Source organism: Haliotis rufescens, unplaced genomic scaffold (genome assembly GCF_023055435.1).
Source record: "Haliotis rufescens isolate VD_foot unplaced genomic scaffold, xgHalRufe1.0.p SCAF_4, whole genome shotgun sequence".
NCBI classification, from domain to species: Eukaryota; Metazoa; Mollusca; class Gastropoda; order Lepetellida; family Haliotidae; genus Haliotis; species Haliotis rufescens.
The window spans coordinates 34877238-34896844 of NW_025964112.1; the positions used below are offsets into that span (position 1 = coordinate 34877238).

Below are 19607 nucleotides of genomic sequence, written 5' to 3' on the forward strand. Positions count from 1 at the left end.
AAGCTCGAACAACTCCTTCACTTCATCCATATATGTGACACATGTTATTGTTCTGTTTGTATCATGTGTGCCAAACAAAACTGGTGATATCAATGCAACAATAAGAGTGAGCGAGTGTGGTTTTACGCCGCGTTTAGCAATATTCCAGCAATAACTTGGCGGGGGACAGCAGAAATGGGCTTCACACATTGTACCCATATGGGGAATCGAACCTTGGTGTTTGGCGTGATAATAAAACCCTTTAGTCACTAGGCTACCCCAACGCCCACACCAAAATGAACAACTCCATGGAGGACAATCACCACTTTTCCATGTCTGGTGTCTTATGACCTCAAAAGCCTCATTTGGAAATATCTGGACTTCGGTTTATTCTGGAAGGTCACAAAACTTCTTAAGTTGCGAGACTTGTGCAAATAACTCAGTTTGTGTGATGTGTTGTATTTCAGGAAAGAAGTTTGATTGATTATCTGGTAGACGCCAGCGAGCATCCAAGGTTTGTCTTGGGCTTCGTGAAGGGTAAAGACACAATCATACAGGAATGATGTGATTTGTATTTGGACACGCTACTTTTAATTCCTTTCCATTCAACAATTTATTGGAATTCAAATATCACGTTTAGAAGAAACGTTTGAAACAAGGAAAATAAGAATTCAGTGTTTCGTTAACTATGATAATCTAACCACTGAAGTGTTACTGGATATATCCAAAGCTTCAGTTCTGGTCTACATGTTTGTCACGCTGAAGATGCTGAGCTCCCTTGCGCAATACGATTGTTGGGATAGAAATATTTAACATAGACGTTATTATCAAATTGTTATACTTTCACCAAAGCTGAGGCTTCGTGTGAATTTGGAAAACGGTCTGTATAACTTGATGGGAAACAGTGAAAGGAATATTAACGCTGACGCCAGTGGAGGCTCTCCCAGCGGACATACATGCCTTAACCCATGCTGATCATCATTATTCAAATATATTGCCAGACGTTCGTGCTGTGAGGATATATGCTGACGACTAAGTAATCACACTGTCGAGCTTAATCGAAAACAAAACTATTTTAAATGCGCATCATTAACAAATGTGACATTAACGTGACTCCTAATGGCCGATATTATCGAACGAAAGACTCCTTCTATTTCTGTGACAGGGGTACTGGTTGCGTCCCGCGACCTTGACACGTCAAGAACGACTGTTTGACGTTGATGTATGGTAACTTACGTCAACAACGTACAGCTTTCATGACTTTTAGCGTTGTCTGGTTTCGGGATAGAATTGGTATCCAGTACCTTGTCGTTAGATGCGACTTATATGAATTGGTTGATCAAACTCTGTGACGTGGTTGATTGCATGTTATCGTGCCTCGACGTCGTGTAATGTTGAATGTATTATAAACCACTGGTTCTTCTAGCCCAGACTTTCTCATTAACAGGTAGTAGTTTTACAGCTGGAATGATGCTGACTGCGGCGTAAATCAACAAACGAACAAAAACATACGTGGAAATAATAACAGATGTTGCGCCCCTCAGCAACTCTGCACAATCAAAAACCAGAGACACATAAAAAAAAATTATTTTCTTTTTGTGATTAATGAACGCGTAATGAAGTGTATGTCAATAAGCAACAGATAACTACAGCCTTGAGTGATGTTATTTTGTGGTATCTTCTGTAGTGACCACAATGTTTTGTGTCTTGCCGATTGTGATTTCATCGTATTGGATCCATCATTTATTAACGTGCCGGCGGTTTTCTGGAGAAGATATAGAATGCGACGCTATCGACACAACGCTGGTATCACGGGGGAAGCCTTGAATGATATTTACACGCGAAAGTGTTCGTCCCTTCGGAATTGCTGGCTCTTATCTTTTTTATGCCTCCAGTGAAAGCGCCTAAATTCTTACAGTACCGCATTTGTTTGAACAAAGCTATTGTAAGTCATTTTAAAGTCGGGATTATGCTCACGAGAACTGACAGTTCCTGTAATGTTTGAATCGGGTTAAACAACCACTATATTCGGCAAATTACTTTTATGGACACAACATCAATGATCTGCATCGCTTTGGGCTCTCCTCCTACGTTAAGCTGCCGCACTGTGGTATTATTGAACATCCAAGTCATTCAACCACTCACATAGAGACGATGTCTCACATTCCTGCATGTGTCATGTCATAGCATGGACGTAACAATCACAATTGAGTGCTCTCTCTGTTAATATGCAAAGTTTGTAATAATAGCCTTATTTCTGTTTATACACAAGTCCGCCCACGTTGTCTAATGGATGGAGTGTCTGCCCGGAGAGCGGAAGGTCGATGGTTTGATCCCCGGGAGCGTCAAACCCCAAAACATTAAGAAATGGTACTTGTTGATACCCTGCCTCATGTTCTGCATTACGAGGATAAACAAGGAATGGTCGGCTCGGAGTCTGTATACTGTGTCTGAGTTGGGAATTCATGTTAAACTGCGGCATGGTATCTCAGTGGCCAGCACTATAAAACCAGCATTAGTCTGGACTGGTACATGCAGACACACACACACACACACACACACACACACACACACACACACACACACACACACACACACACACACACACACACACACACACACACACACGCACAAACGCACGCACGCACGCACGCACGCACGCACGCACACACACAGTAACACACACACACACACACGTGCATGCACGTCGTTATATAAGTGCAATAATCTTGAACGCGACGTTAAACCCCAATTCACCTGACCTCACCTCACCTTTTCACAATACCTAACGTTCTTGCATGCATCACAAGCACTCCTTCACACTCTGCGGTCACAATACATCAACTGGATAACATCCAAGGTCCTTAATGACCACTGTATATGGCGTGCTGGAAAGCAGCGGATTCACACACACGTGCATGCATATGTTTATCAACGTAGCCGTACAAGCGTAAGCTTTATATCGTCTAAAACTTTGTTGTATGATCAAATTTCCTTTTTGGCATCAATATGTCCAGTGTCCAATGGTCAGAATGAGACTTCGCACAAGACCAAATCTGGTGTCCCCCGCCGTGATATTGCTGGAATATTGCAAAAAGCGGCGTAAAACCATACTCACTCACTCACAAGACCAACACATGTACCATATATATTGTCCAGAGCATATTTTCAATCCATATTTATATGATACCTTTGTGGACCTAAAGTTTACAACGCCCACCTGGCACGCACACACTAACACATCAAAGTGAAGCTGAAGGAATGGTTTCTCACACAACTTTCACAATCGATTTCATTCAATGAAATTATGCTTCGTAGAACACAACTGTCAATATTTTCCAAGGATAATCTTCTTATGGATCAATGAGACTTTCCCACAGGAAGTGCGGAGTTTAGAACAGTAGTTCGATTATGCCATCTTCCATCAGTGTAATATGGGAGCAAATGTGACGCAGACCGGAGACATGCACTGTTGGTGACAATCCAAGCATTTGGTCGAACCAGGAACAATCGGATCCCGCCAGAAGTTTTCAATAATCCCACTGTAAGTTTTAACACCAAGTTTCAAACCATGTGCTGAGTTAATATATTTTGAACAGTTGCTGGGTGCGTAAAGGCTGTTCTTTTTTTTCTTTTTTTAACGCCAAGCTCAGCAATAATTCAAGCTACTGACAGCCGTCTGTAAATAATCAAGTCTGGACCAGCCAATCCAGTGATCGATATGATGTGCTTCGATCCACGCATTTGGGTTAAGATGACATGCATCCATCATGTCAGCGAGCCTGACTACCCGATCCCGTTAGTCGCCTCTTACGACGAGCATTGTCGCTATTTCGGGCAAGCGTGGGTTGCCGAAGACCTTTTCTAACCCAGATCATCACAGGTGAAGTAGTGAAGTAACAACATGATAATAAGTGTGCGGCACTGTTGGAAAACCACGAGACATACTACTGTTTTAATCCTTTCCTAAAAAACCTCATCAAAATATTTTGTTAAATATCAAATTCAAAGTTTAAGCAATAGGATATCTATTTCAACTTCCCGTCACTAGGTGTTCTGATCCATCAAGTCCAACCTTACACATGTGATATGCGTCTTACGAGTGGTACATGTAACCCTGACACTCCATCTGACGGCTAAGCAGTACAGCCTTCACCTTTATCGGTAACGTTAGGGCTGGTGTATGGTCAGTATATTCTCTTAAACAACGATATATCTATTGTCATGTCCTGCAATATATATCACGTGATTCAGTGATACATCAGGAATGACCACGACTGCATTAAACCACCATTGTCCGAAGCGAGGCGGCCGTATCAGCTGATCGTTCATTCCAGGTTGTCTTGTCCACGTTTTGCGATCGGTACTAAAAGTGTTGACGTTTTCTGGATATTTGCATTTCACACTTTTAATGGTAGTTTTCGTATCCATATGCATGTCGTATTATCGCTGATCTGACCATATGCATGCAGTTCAGTATAACGGCTGTAGGTGATGGAACGCGAAAGGTGAAGGTCTTTTGCATGTAGATTGGTCAGAAAATTGTGAATATTGACAGCAACATGTACGTATTTCGTGGGTATAGTACTGAGATAGATGGTAAAAAGTATGGTCAAGCAATTTTACTGACCATGTAACGACAAATCATTATAATTATAATGTTCAACCTAAAAGAGATGAAAATCACAGTGACTGAAAGCTATTTTGGTATTTGCAACACAGTTGGTGCATGGTGTAGAAAACGATTGTATGAATGGTTTATGGCTGCCTGTTGCCTGTTATCATGATTATATCTCAGGTATGATAAGTAAAAGGTAGATATTACTGTGGCAAAGATGTATTTTGAATATTTGAATCATATTTGTCAAGACACAGAAGTGCCTTGATATAGTTAGATACAAATTCAAGGGTACTTACCACCTGAATGTTTTCATCTTATAAATTAAAGACAAATTATACTTAATTTCAATCACCATAATGATGATGGTATTAACAGATTTACATTGAACTGACTGACAGTGTTTACATCCAGTCTGCTTTGACAATGCTAATATGAGAAAGAGAATTTGTGGCTATCAACTATTATGAGGAACACAACGTTTCGGAGTATATACTTACTCCTTCATCAGGTGAAAGTATATACTCCGAAACGTTGTGTTCCTCATAATGGTTGACATCCATAAATTCTCTTCCTTATGTGCATCACTTCTAAATGTCATTCAAAGACTTCATGCTGAGTTGATTACGATGGAAAAATCTCCTTTTGAAATTCACAGGACCTTGGCCTTTATTTTATCCTTATTCTAAAATGATGGTTTTAGGAATCCCCACAAAAACAAATCAATAATGTTATTGTTTATTCTCTGTACTTCAGCATATATTTGCATAGCATAAAGTCATAAATAAAATAATTATAAAGTATAATTGTGCATATTGCATTACACATGCATGTTTTTTCAGGAGTATAACGTATTCTATTAAACATAATAACATATAAATAAATACAGCATTTAAAAATATCCACAAGAAATTCTTTTGAGGTTGCATTTGCATTAATGTTCAAAAATATTTGATTAAAATCTTGAAATCTGGGTACAACTTGATATACTGTTTTGTACCCAGCGTTCATTTTGATGGTTAACCGATCCGCTCAGCCTCACGCAGCATCATGCGTCACCAAAACCAGACGAAGCTACGCATGCACATATCATATGCATATATTTAGGTACATACACACCTTCTAGAGAAGTAATTATCATTCCTATTAGGTTGGGACAAATTCCGTGATATTGGTGCCATTTTAAGAGCACGAGTATCAGCATTTTGTTAAATAACTAACACCTGTGATGACGCATGTCACTTAAATTAATGATGGACACATTTTATAAGGGACAGAATAATAAGGTAGATCTTATATTTCTTAAACTACGATGATTGGTATGTATATTTGCAACTGAGCAACTGATTGGGTGATAAATGCATGGGAGATTTGCATTTCTAACTATGGTCAGAATTGTTCTTATGAATCAGAATAAAGAGGAAATGTTGATACAAACGAAAGTTAGTTACTTTATGCTGCACGTTATATCTTCTTAAATGATTAGTAAAGGCACTGAGGTCTAATAATAACTATAGATGCGTGGAGAGGCCTGTCAAGGGATGTTCGTATGGTGTAGGACTATCTTCGTCTTTATTACATTGAAGCCCATGTTTGAATGCTGCAATAATGCCGTGGGAAATTGCACATTAAAGATTGATAAATGAAGTATGTTTGCATTAATTCGATGTTAACCCAGTTGTTTTCTGGCGTAGAAAGTTTTATATGGGGTTTTCATGTTCTTGTTGCAGACTTAACATATGTTACTATTCTAAACTAACAATCACTTCGAAACATGTGCTCGTTCGGGATATTCGATACTAAACAACCGTTTTAGTAGTGCCTCAACATGTCACAAGCTGTGGCCGCGCAAATATAACAGAGAACCAGATTGGGCTGGCGCTTATATCATTTCAAAAGGAGAGGTTTCGGCCTTGGGACAAATAGATCGGCCATGAATGCACATATATTCAAAGATTCATAATCAGAACAAAATGATGTGAGGAAGGTAAAGTGTTGTAAAATATCCACTTTCAGTTACATGAATCTTGAAACGATTATAATCTTCAAGCACACACATTGGAAACGTGACAGCATATTAACCGAGGTCATGCGTTTGTGAGCCCTTGTGGGGAAGATGTCACATTGCTATTTCTGTACTATCGTAAACGATTCCTACATGCACATCAAAGGACTATAATCAAAAGGACAGAAGATGGAAAAACATTTTGTCCTATAATGGCTAGTATTATTGGTGCGATAAATAAATCCGATAAACTTGGTATCACCATCCGATGAGGTCGCCCACCAAGAACTAATTTCAAAACACATTCATCGATGCTTTCGTTCTCAATAAACTGTTGACTTACATTATCAATATGCTTAGATGGAGGTTTCCTAACGTGTCACTCTGTTCCTGCAGACAAATATAGCTGCAAGTCATTGGACACTACATGATAAATTGGGCAATTAACTCAAACCAAGTATTTGTAAACTGCTAAATTAGGTGATGTTATGTATTAATTTAAACATGACAGTATATGGTAATTACGCTATTACCCGTGTGTGTTTCCGAATAGTAAATATCATATATCAGGAATATAAAATATGCATTTTGCGCATATTATACAGTCTTATTTACGACACGGAAACACACTCGGTTAATAATCTATCTATATATTGGTAAGGTATTCAAACTATTCGATAGAACCATCAAAGGCCACCCTTCTCTATGACGTCGTAAGACTTAACTAAACACACAATAACTAAACTAAACTGAATCAAACCATATCATACAGCATATGAGCATTTTAGATGCTTTGTAATCTCGCGTATACATCCTCATCTTCAGACTTCAGATTACACAGTAAGTATTATGTTGTGTGCATAAGGTACGGTGGAAGACTGTAGATTATATTAACTGTTACCTGAGACACTGTCATGTGTTCATTCACACAGTAATAGCTATAAAAGTTAGAATGACATTTAACATGTGAGTACAATGTGAAATTAGTTACGTGGATTTACTCCCAGCTCACCTAAAATCGCATTCCGATTAAAAAATGATGTATTTCATTTGAATACAGGCAAATTACTCAAATACATACCCATAATATAACTAAACGATTTAGAGAGAGAAAAACAAATATCAGAATCCAGAGAATCAGTGTAATATTTTCATCCATCAACAGAAATGTTTTCACAAAAATGACTCCAATTTTCGAATGATCAAATTAACAAGGAAGATGTTCTATATCTAGCTTTCATCTCACACTTTGCGCTTGAGAAGCCGCGAGTAAGTGTCTGTTATGCCGATTCATGCAAACCTCATTTCGTCTTCATTAGAACATTATTTGATCAGGGGTTTACAGCAACCAACGCAAGATAAAGTGACGCAGACCATTAGGGATTCCGGGTTAGAATTATAGGCCCCAGGAACCCATGCTTGTCGTAAGAGGCGACTATATGGATCTGGTGATCCTGCTTGGTGGCTTCGATGATTCCATGGCATCGTTCCAATTGCTTTGGATCGATGCTCATGATGTCGATCACTGGATTGGGTTAAAATGGTTTTCATCTTTTATAAAGTTACTGGCAACAATTGCGAACATGTTTGAATACAAATATTTTACAACATAATAGGTTCGATACATACCTTGTAAAAGTAAAAAACGTCAGTTGGTGTAGCGTTCGTTGATGTTGGAACGTTACTGTCGTTGACGCCGGTGTCATACACCATCGTTGCTGATAATGGTGTCGTCATTTTAGCAGGATAATTCCGCTCCGAAATCACAAATAATTCCAAAATGTCTTCGTTTTCGACGTCCTACAGTAAATCTCAGCTCAACAGCAAAGGATTGACGTAACACGGGCGAATCGATGGTCACTTGAAGGTCCTTTGATCCTTGGACAGTTCGGGAGAAATGTTATTGTTTGGAATTTGTTACTGTTTTTATTGTCAATAATTCGATGAAAGCGGCAAACCCGAAAGACCCTTTGAATTCAGAGAAGCAACTGGATTGTTGGCATCGAGTCTATAGAAACACCGGCACAATATTTTTTCACAGTAAAAATCCTCCAATCTGAAGTCTCTAATCCATCACCATTTCACAACACTCACTGTTGTACTGCTGGCGCCCTAAATGCAAGAAGAAATACGTTTAGCATCTTAATAAAATCCCGAGTATATTAGCAAAGGCTGGAGAAGTCTCATCCGCAGTGCAATAAACAGAGGGGCGTGTGATGAAAGTAATGAATGAGACCATATTACACTTCACAGGCCGAGGCATGGAGAAGCCTGGTTCCTGACACTTCGCTAAATTGGGCATACATTCAGAGGTTTAACAGCTGGTAATTGTTCTCCGGCACGCCAAGGAAATCTCTGTAAAATATGCCCAGGAGTGACAAAAGACGATGATATTGTGATATTCTTGGTTGTGAAAAGTCCGTGAAAAATAATCAGTTTTCGGGAGGCTTTTATAAGATTTAAAGGACCTCGGTGGATGCAACTGCTTCTATAGACACGAGCGGATATCCTTTTCTGGCAGCTCCACAACTGTAATACCTTGTGCTGCTGTGAGGTGAAGAGACGCAACATACGAGTCTGCCGTGCGGGGGACTCCTGACAGGTCCCTGAAAAATAGATGAAATATATATGACTTCAATTTGAAACGTGATCCCAGCTGTGACATCAGGCAGGACAAGACAGGATGTATGTGTCTCATAATGAAAATCTTGTCTTTGCGGACAAGGGATATTAGTTGATAAAATAATAAATTTCATATAAGAGGTGTGATACATACTTTATTTTGACCCGGTAATATTCTGGTATATTCAATTGCAGAAAGTGATATTCTTAAATTATTATTATCACGTCATCAGCATCATCAGAATCATCATCATCAGCAGCAGCAGCAGCATCGCCATTAGTAGTAGTAGTAGTAGTAGTGGTAGTAGTAGTAGTAGTAGTAGTAGTAGTAGTAGTAGTAGTAGTAGTAGATTCAAATTAAAAAATGAAGCAAAGAGGGTTTGGGTGATCCTGGCACAGTCAGGCTGGTTAGGCTCACCATCAGCTCAGGGCCGTTGTCCCCACACGCAGCCCAGACAGTGAATGGGCCTAGTCAAACCCACCCAGAACTATTTTGAGAATGTGAAGACTCCCCAACACTGCAGCCTTCTGCATTACCTAGATTGCCAGAAGGGCTGTATTCCTGGTAGAAAATCCGGGTACTCTCCCAATGTCAGTAAACAGATTGGGAGGTACCGTGAACAATGGGGAGTCGGACAACTTGGTACTTGGGTTGCACGCGTGACTGCATATTTGCCATGTTTTTCCTGCATCTTGTCAATAACATTAGTGTCAAAAGGGACAGAAAATGCAATAATATAATGATTTCATTGGATTTGTCAAAATAGACAAGATCAGGTTTATTGGCCTGGATAGGCAAGAGGCTGTATACGGGCCTAGTCCACAGACGTTTGTATTTATCAATTTCCATGATGACCTCTACATATTCTGGGACGTACCATGAATGGACCTCTGTGTCAAAACCACAAGCATGGGGAAGACGGTAATAAAATGATCAAGCCACTCCATCATGTCGCTTAAATTACTGTGTTTGTGGTAAAGCTGGGCATCCACTGATAATGTGTTGGGTAGTCTCAATAAATTCATTACATAACCTACATTTCATATTTACAGTTTGATGCAAAAATCACACATTGACGATTTCGAGTGGGAAGTGACTGGTCCTGAGCAGCAAACAAAATGCCTTCTATTTCACTTTTCAGGTCAGCCGACTTCATCCAAGCGGAGGACTCTGCAGGGTTCCATATCTTCTCAACACAATGCACATAATAAACTCGATGCAGTGGTCGTTCAGATAGCCTCTCCTTGAGTCTGTGCCCATTTGATATGGCAGTTCGCTTGGTTGACACTCATTCTGGTATTATTGTTATTGTTATTAACATTTTTACTAAATGTATCTATTACATTAGTGTAGTTAACTGTATAAAAACTGATACGGCAATGTTTGTGAAGGTATAAACAAGTTATGTGTATCGCATCCTGGCCGAGTATATAATTATCATGGAATTAGGAACCAACAATGTCTGTACTTTGCAAACTGAAACGTATATAAAGGGTTCACGTTTTTGTGATTAAAGTGGGTACGGCAGAGCATTTCGCTGTGTTGCACTCCTTGGGCTTGATGAGATACTACAATGGTGGGTTCGAATCCAATGGTCGCTCAACATGAGTTTCTTCTTATATGGGGAAACTGAATCTTGCCAAAATAATGAAAGCAATCACATAGGGTCATGAACTATCAGTATTGTCTATGTATCAAAATCCATCACAAACAAATTATTCCTCCTTATTGTTAAACTATCGATCACAACATGAACACTGAATCACTTTTCTTTAACTGTTGAACCTCACATTATACCTAATCCTGACAAAAAATGCAAAGACGTTATACCAAAGAGTTATCGTGAGTGAGTGAGTAAGTTCAAAGCAACGCGGCTTTGAAGAATATTTCAGTTGTATCAAACCCGTGATGCAAGTCTTAGATGTTACCACTTCGGTGAAACCCACGAGCATGATCGTCGTGCAGACACGACTTAGAAATAATAAGGGCCAAAAAATATTGAAAAAACATTTTCATGACTTCTTGGCAATGAAAACTGGAGGAATCACCACCGAATATACGAAAACACCACTTTGCGACGCATGGACCAGCCTCCAACGAGCGTCTTAACATGAACTATAGATACACGTATGCAGCTCTATTCAACATTGATCTGGAGGGAATGAATGGGAATGACTAAAATATCATTACAGAATGTAGAAGCGGTCAAGTGAGTGACGGCTGCTATTGACCTCAGTGTGAAGTGATTTGATCAGCTGATAATCAAGTGTTCAGATAATGGTAAAGATTTACTTCGTTACCATTTGCACTCATATGAACTTAGTATTTTCGAATAATTTTGTCATATATTATTAGGTATTTGGAGTTATATGAGCGGTCCATCAAGCACACATTGCAGGAGTACAGTTATGAGAATGTCTCTTGTATAATGTTACGGTTAGAATATAGACATACTGACAAGTACTTAGTTGTGTAATTATAGCCAAATGCCTTCCACCTATTCACCCACCGGAACTAGAAATAAAAGAGGCCAATGAAAGCGCCTCATCTGTTATTAGTGCTGTACATAAAAAAATAGGGAGACGTAAAACTATCCACAAGACTGTATGACAAGAGGGTGACTTTGACAAAAGGGATAACTTTCCAATAGTCAACTTCCTTTTATGTCGAGCATTATTCCAGCAGGTCCGGCCTTTGGTGTCCATATTTCATAAGTAGTCGAGCATTCCTTATAAGAATTAAAAGAGCATCATACAACTCTTGCTAAAAATTGTTTGATCGGGCTCTCAACATACCAGTCCTCAGATAAGCTTTCAAAACAATTTATAGTAGACTAGACATGTGGATGGTATTTCCAAAGTTCAAACATCAGTGTAAAAACTTATGTCTGATGTAATTCCCTATTTTGACAATTGACTTGCCTTGCCGTGTGTTTAGGACGGGTGCCACAGGTGGGGCAGGATACACGAACACCTGGTATCATCACTATTTGATAGTGATTCATGAACTAATGCTTAAGATATAGTAAAGCGATTTCATACGATTATGTTATATGTTTATATGGTAGGGGGTGCATTAAAATACCAGCATGTGTGTACATCTAAAAACCTACGACTTAACTTTGATCAACAGAGTTAAACCGAGATAATGCCCTTTTTTCCTGTTATGGTTTTTATAGAACCGGGTTTTTGCACTTACGTGAAGACCCCACGAACCCATATCGTCAATATATTGAGTAATGTTGGCTTTGCATGTGAAAGACCGTTGTCAATGAAACAATACGTAAAACGCGTAACATTTTTTGTACATTTCTGAAAGTTTTCAATACATATGCGTGCTTGGTAGAGCACAAGATTACTAAATAAACGCCTTTAAAAATAACATTACGTTCGTTCCAACTGTACCAGTAAATGTCAATATATTTACATCACGTTACGTTGTATAGGGTTGTTTTACATTTCTAAAAGAATACTCCTTTCACCATGCCTTGTGCACATGATATTAACTGTTATGTTGCTATCGACATCTCTAATGGGACTGTGCCCCCAACCTTTGACTACAATGTAGAATTGTAAAGTCAATCGATTTTATGAGGATTTTGTGAAACGTACAAAAACAATGTATCACGCATTTATACTTGATAAACACCCATTATGTTTCACCAATGAAGCTGTGTAAAGGTCTGCATGTTTATCACTCGGGCAACTACTAAGCGTCTTTTAATGATTTTAACATTCAAATGAACTACCGTGCAAATCAATTTAAACACATGGATCTGTTTTTGTATGCTACACAAGAATGAACTGTACCGCTTTAAAACATGGTTACATTGTTGTACTTTATGTAACTGAAGTCAAATTCCACAAATCCTGTGCTTTAAAATAGACCCAGCATTGAATTGTAGTTGCTATGATGAAGATGTTTACTTGTACATGACAAAAACTTGATAATCTTGCACAATGGTTGAAATACGACAATACGGTTGAGCCAGTTACATGTATCTAAATACATTGATAATGCCTGTAGTTATTATTGCTATTCTCCAGAATTTAGGAGAGGATTTAATCAGGTTGTTAATGAGGCATATAAAACGATCATTGTTGACATCGTGCTCCAAGGGCGTGAAGGGTTGCTAATTGTCTCAGCATGAGTGGTCAAGACCCGGTAACAATTATAATATAAATATATATTTAACCTTGCGCTTCTGTCGCATTTAAACCGAAAATGGATTAGAGTTTTCAATTATCGTACTTAGAATACGTTTTTTGAATGCCACTAAAAAGGGAAGTTTTATGTATTAAGATGCGTCCTTTGGAGGTAGATGCGAATATGGATATAGGTGTTAATTTGTATGCGGATGTGGATGTAAATTGGTATGTGGATGTGGGATGGAATGTGGATGTGGGTGTTAAGTTGTATGTGGCTGTGGGTTGGAATGTGGATGTGGGTGTTTATTTGGATGTTGATGTGGGTCTGGGTGTGGTTTTGGATGTGGCTATGGGTAAGGATGTGAATTCGGATTGTTTAGTTATTGCTGCATTGACGACAATACCAAAGATTACTTTGGAATTAGTTTAGTATGAATCGGCTTTGGACAGGGACAGTTATTGGTTTGCCAGTCTATGGTCAATCAAGAGATGCAATCATAGTCGATTCGAGTTTGATAGTCGCATGGCTGGGTATCGCGTCTTACAATCAACTGGTGATGTAGAATCTTAGGGTAAAAAGTCACGATCACGTGAGTGAGGATTCCAAAGATCCATAAAAATCCCAGCAAAGAGATATATATGTTGCTGGGTCCAGCAAATGTACCACCAAATCCCCGTCTCAAAGATTTACCATAATCCTTCGTACAACGATGCAAAGAAGGGGTTTCGTAAAAGTCACAGAACGTATTTGAGACAAGTGGAATTATTACCATGTGGATTGTCAAAAGCTCAAGAGGATTTGCTTGGATTGTTGCAATCTCAGGACAGAACCAAGTTCAATTATGTCAAACCATTTGATTTTTGTTCACCACTATTCCACATAATACACTGAAGGAAAAGCTTCATTCCTTAACCCATGGGGTATTTGTCACTGTACGTGGTGACCATAGACACAGTTACATATATTTCTTCAAAGATTCAGGACAATTTGTCAAAAAATGAAAGTAAATGTCATTATAAGTTTACTGAGAAACAAAATAAAAATTACATGATGTGCTGGATTTCTTCAAAGATAAAACCTATGTGAAATTTGGGGATATGACTTTAAGTCAAAACGGAGGCATCTTCATGGGCATTATTTGTGTTCCCCGTCTTGCTAATCTGGTTTTTCTATGAAGTGAATCGGAATCTCTGCTCGGATTGGCAAAATCAAAACAAGGGGATTTGGCCAAGAAGTTTCACTAAAGCTTCAGGGATATCGCTGTGGGAAACTGACATTGACATGATGTCCCCAAGGTCAACTGCAAGAGACTACAGATGTCGGCCACTCAGCGAGGCGCCGCTCACGACCAAGAGGACGTGTACATTGTACCGTATGTGACCGAGGCTCGGCTCTGTGTGTCCCCATGTGGAGTCGTATTTTTGTATCTCCCCAACGGCTGTATTTGCTGGTGGCAACTTACACGGTCAACTTAAATAGAGTAAGCTGTGTGTCACAATCACCATAGGGACTGGTAAACGTCAACGACTAATGACAACGAGGACTTAATTAGATTTCCCAGTTTATGGATGTGACCACCACGACCAGTCTATTAACCCTGTGATGGCAAGTAGAACTTATTCATCATACAGTGCAGGTAATTTAATACGACTGGTAATTTCTTCCTGCTCATCCATGTCGCCATCTCTCTTGGTGTAAATTAAAGACATATTCATATTCGAAGACATCGGTTCAGCGTTCATTATACATATATACTCACTCACTCACTCACTCACTCATCCATACACTCACTCACTCAGTCACTCACATAGTAGTAGTTTGTCAATTAATTTCTTTTGGGCATTTAAACTAAACAATACAAAATATTTACATACACAGTATTTACATTTAAAGATAGTTTAGGTCATTTTAGGTGTTTGTATTGTTTGGTTAACTTGCACAAAAGAAATTCATTTACAATCTACTACTATGTGAGTGAGTGAGTATTTTTCATTTATATTAGCGTGTTAGCTTGGTGTGGGAGGAAAGCCCGAAGTGATGCAGATCTTTGACGAAAAACATGAACACGGGTGTGGCGCTGTCAAACCTAGAAACATAATCAGGACGAATTCATATATCAACTCCCCGATCATATTTCTCTGGCTCGCTGAAGGAACACAACGTTGGTCAGCGAATTGTGGCGCCTTGGACGACTCGGCCACGCGGACCTCATCCATCTCCTGCAGTGAATAGCGAGGAACATGTGAGGCGGTTGTCCACGAGAGAAGCCTGCACCATGTCGTATTATGCGAACAAGGATAACGCTAACGACTCATTTCCTTCAATACTAAGATCGTATTGGTTCCTTTGAGAAACATAATATTTTGGTGCAAATTGACTGTTTTGCTTCTGTTTCATCGCAAACACAGTATGTTCCTAATCTTGTAAACAAAAAACCCAAAACATTTTACAACCAGAGAAGGAAACGTGTACATTCATTTGTTTTCGTAATGAAGACACCACTGAACTGAAGTCAATCAGAAAATTGATAAAATTTTGTTTCAGATCATAAATGGAAGTTGATTGACATTGATTCATAAACAATATTTAAATGAAACACAAATGTAAATGTCATTGCCTTTTTGAAAGATCACGAATTATTAACTAGTCGTATATGTCTTGTAACCTAATATCACAATGATAACGTTGTTAATAGCCTCGTGTGTAATCAATATTAATTTAATTGTTCGGGCGAAATACAAAGCCCATGTTTCTGTCCATCAACATCATTTGCAACATCGACGGTAAGATCAAATTATGATTGTTTGAGATGGCTGGAAGGATTTCATCAATTTTAATGGACATTATAAATATGAGATCAACAAGCGTTTATGTGGTAGTAAATGTAACGTCTATGCATTATCAACATCAGCCAAATCATCGATGGTTTTACTTTCAGGGATATACCACCATTACATCCTCTCGTATGAGAACCTATATCTTCAGTTAGAAAAAGCCTTACGGCAGGTGTTCATATTAAATTTGACCCATTCGTTTTCTATTTTATTCATTATACTAAGATAACGGCGGGACTACGATAGTATAGGCTAAAAGCGACAAAATCCTCTCCCAAAACATGGGAAATCTCTGCTAAAAGCAGTGTCCATTGTTCGATTTCGACTATATCATGAGAATTTGTTTATGAATCACTATGAAAAAGAGATGATACCGGGTGTTCGCGAAAAGCTAAGCGTATCCTGCCCACCGGTACCAGCCGTCACAAACACATGCAAAGGCAAGTCAATTATTCACCTGAAATAAAAAAAGATGTGTTTCAAGACAAAATAGGGAATTGCATCATCATTTTTGTCACTGAAGGGTAACATTTGAACCGGTCCTCCAATTCTTTCCTTTTGATAGACATAGTTCACTGCCAAAGTTAGAATTATAAAGATTACTGTAATTCTTAGAAATAGAAACTCAAAAGTGATGGTATTTGGTGTCCATTCCTGTAACTGATCACAATATTATTATAAATGTCGCCAAAGTCTAAATCGGATTTTGCCAGCCACAGTTACCTTACACTCCAGGAGACCGAAGGTCAAGTGGTGCATGAGAACTTCCAGCTCGAAGATACCCGTACACACCACCAGCGAAACAAACCTGTACACACCACCAGCGACACAAACCCGTACACACCACCAGCGACACAAACCCGTACACACCTCCAGCCACACAAACCCGTACATTCCACCAGCGACACAAACCCGTACACACCTCCAGCGACACAAACCCGTACACACCACCAGCCACACAAACCCGTACACACCACCAGCGACACAAACCCGTACATTCCACCAGCGAAACAAACCCGTACACACCTCCAGCGACACAAACCCGTTCACACCACCAGCGACACAAACCCGTACACACCACCAGCGAAACAAACCCGTTCACACCACCAGCGACACAAACCCGTACACACCTCCAGCGACACAAATCCGCACACACCTCAAGCGACACAAACCCGTACACACCTCCAGCGAAACAAACCCGTACACACCACCAGCCACACAAACCCGTACACACCACCAGCGACACAAACCCGTACATTCCACCAGCGAAACAAACCCGTACACACCTCCAGCGACACAAACCCGTACATTTCACCAGCGAAACAAACCCGTACACACCTCCAGCGAAACAAACCCGTACACACCTCCAGCGACACAAACCCGTACACACCTCCAGCAACACAAACCCGTACACACCTCCAGCGACACAAACCTGTACACACCTCCAGCGCCACAAACCCGTACACACCTCCAGCGACACAAACCCGTACACACCTCCAGCGACACAAACCCGTACAAACCTCCAGCGACACAAACCTGTACACACCTCCAGCGCCACAAACCCGTACACACCTCCAGCGCCACAAACCCGTACACACCACCAGCGACACAAACCCGTACACACCTCCAGCGAAACAAACCCGTTCACACCACCAGCGACACAAACCCGTACACACCTCCAGCGACACAAATCCGCACACACCTCCAGCGACACAAACCCGTACACACCACCAGCGCCACAAACCTGTACACACCACTAGCGACACAAACCTGTACAAATCTCCAGCGAAACAAACCTGTACACACCACCAGCGACACAAACCCGTACACAACTCCAGCGCCACAAACCCGTACACACCTCCAGCGACACAAACCTGTACACACCTCCAGGGACACAAACCCGTACACACCTCCAGCGACACAAACCTGTACACACCTCCAGGGACACAAACTCGTACACACCTCCAGCGACACAAACCTGTACACACCACCAGCGACACAAACCCGTACACACCTCCAGCGACACAAACCCGTACACACACCCAGCGTCCCAAACCTGTACACACCTCCAGGAACACAAACCTGTACACAATAAATATCCAGGGAAAAGAAACTTACAAATGTTACCAAACGTTTCTAAACATTACTAGGCTGAACAGTCGCCGAAACACTGCAAATTTAAGGACCAAAACATGACCATCGTACAACCATTTCGTGTTTGTTTTATTTTTACCGCCATCATTAAACATGGGTGTATAGTCACGTGTGCCCGGCAGGTTAGCTTGTATGACATACACATCTCTCCTGTGCCTGAAAATCTTTCATGTATAAGAGATATGGGATTTTATAGCCCTTTTAAAATTTAGTGTAGCGACAATCATATAAAGTGAAAACCCTAAAAACAGGACGTTACAGTCCCAAGTTAGATCGCTCGGTTTAACAAATGTCCTGAATAATGAATAATAGATATGTTGGACTGTGCCCTGATTGATATAGATTTATCTGCAGTTATCGCTCGGTAGGCGTTGTTTCCGTAGTCACGAGGTTCCGGAACAAGGGGGGTAAAATGCATCTGTTTCGTTGAAAAAGTATCTGGAACTGAAATATTCCCCAGCTGATGAGTTTACAATGTTTTCGCATAAATGTGTGCATTTTTTCGATTGGGGCATCAACTTAAAGCCGTTTACTTTTGAATGAATTAAGTCTTTATGAAATTATACATGAACGCACTTAGACCTTACGGTAATCAATATAATATGCTGTATAACAGTACAATATCTAAATTCACATATACCAAGTTCATCTGAAGATGGTCTGTGGTGTCTGAACAAGATCGATATCACGCAACCTCTTGCTGCTACAAAATTGCAGGTTTTCACTGGTACAGTTAAGTAATGGTTCAATACCCTACAAATAACTATAATGCGATTCGAATACTTATGATGAGGTAGGTAAACATTTTTAGAACTGGAAATGTCTTTTGTTATCATAATTTAGAATGAGTGAGGTTTACGCCGCTTTTAGCAATATTCCAGCAATATCACGGCGGGCTACACCGGAAATGGGCTTCACACATTGTACCCATGTCGGGAATCGAACCCAGGTTTTCGGCGTGACGAGCAAACGCTTTAACCACGACCGCCCCCTTAATTTAGAAGCAATATAAAGATGTTAATATTTATCACCGGTAGGTCTATACAGTGACGAAACAGTGTGTTAAATGTAAACTGTAAAGACCAGACGGAAGTAGCGTATGTTATGATATGGGCATAATGATTCAAATTCCAATAAAGTAGAACCTGGGATTAGGATTATTCACTAACATACTGATTTTGCAAATCCCATATTGAATGCATCAATGGATATGGTAAGTGGGTATCATTATAGCAAATGACTATT

The 19607-nt window shown here is 39.9% G+C and overlaps 1 protein-coding gene across 2 annotated transcripts in view; it reads right to left on the minus strand.

Annotated features, from left to right (window-relative positions):
• LOC124149860 (cardioacceleratory peptide receptor-like) overlaps positions 1–19607 on the minus strand; it is a 112396-nt gene that overhangs the window by 90213 nt on the left and 2576 nt on the right. Inside the window, exons 2-3 of one of the 2 annotated variants that reach the window (XM_048382532.1) lie at positions 9141–9208; positions 8232–8714 (exon numbers count right to left, since the gene is read on the minus strand). In XM_048382532.1, the coding sequence (XP_048238489.1) occupies positions 8232–8339 (108 nt within the window). In that variant the 5' untranslated portion in view covers positions 8340–8714; positions 9141–9208. Of the gene's footprint in view, positions 1–8231; positions 9209–19607 lie in introns of both variants that reach the window. The other variant, XM_048382533.1, reaches the window with a different exon arrangement.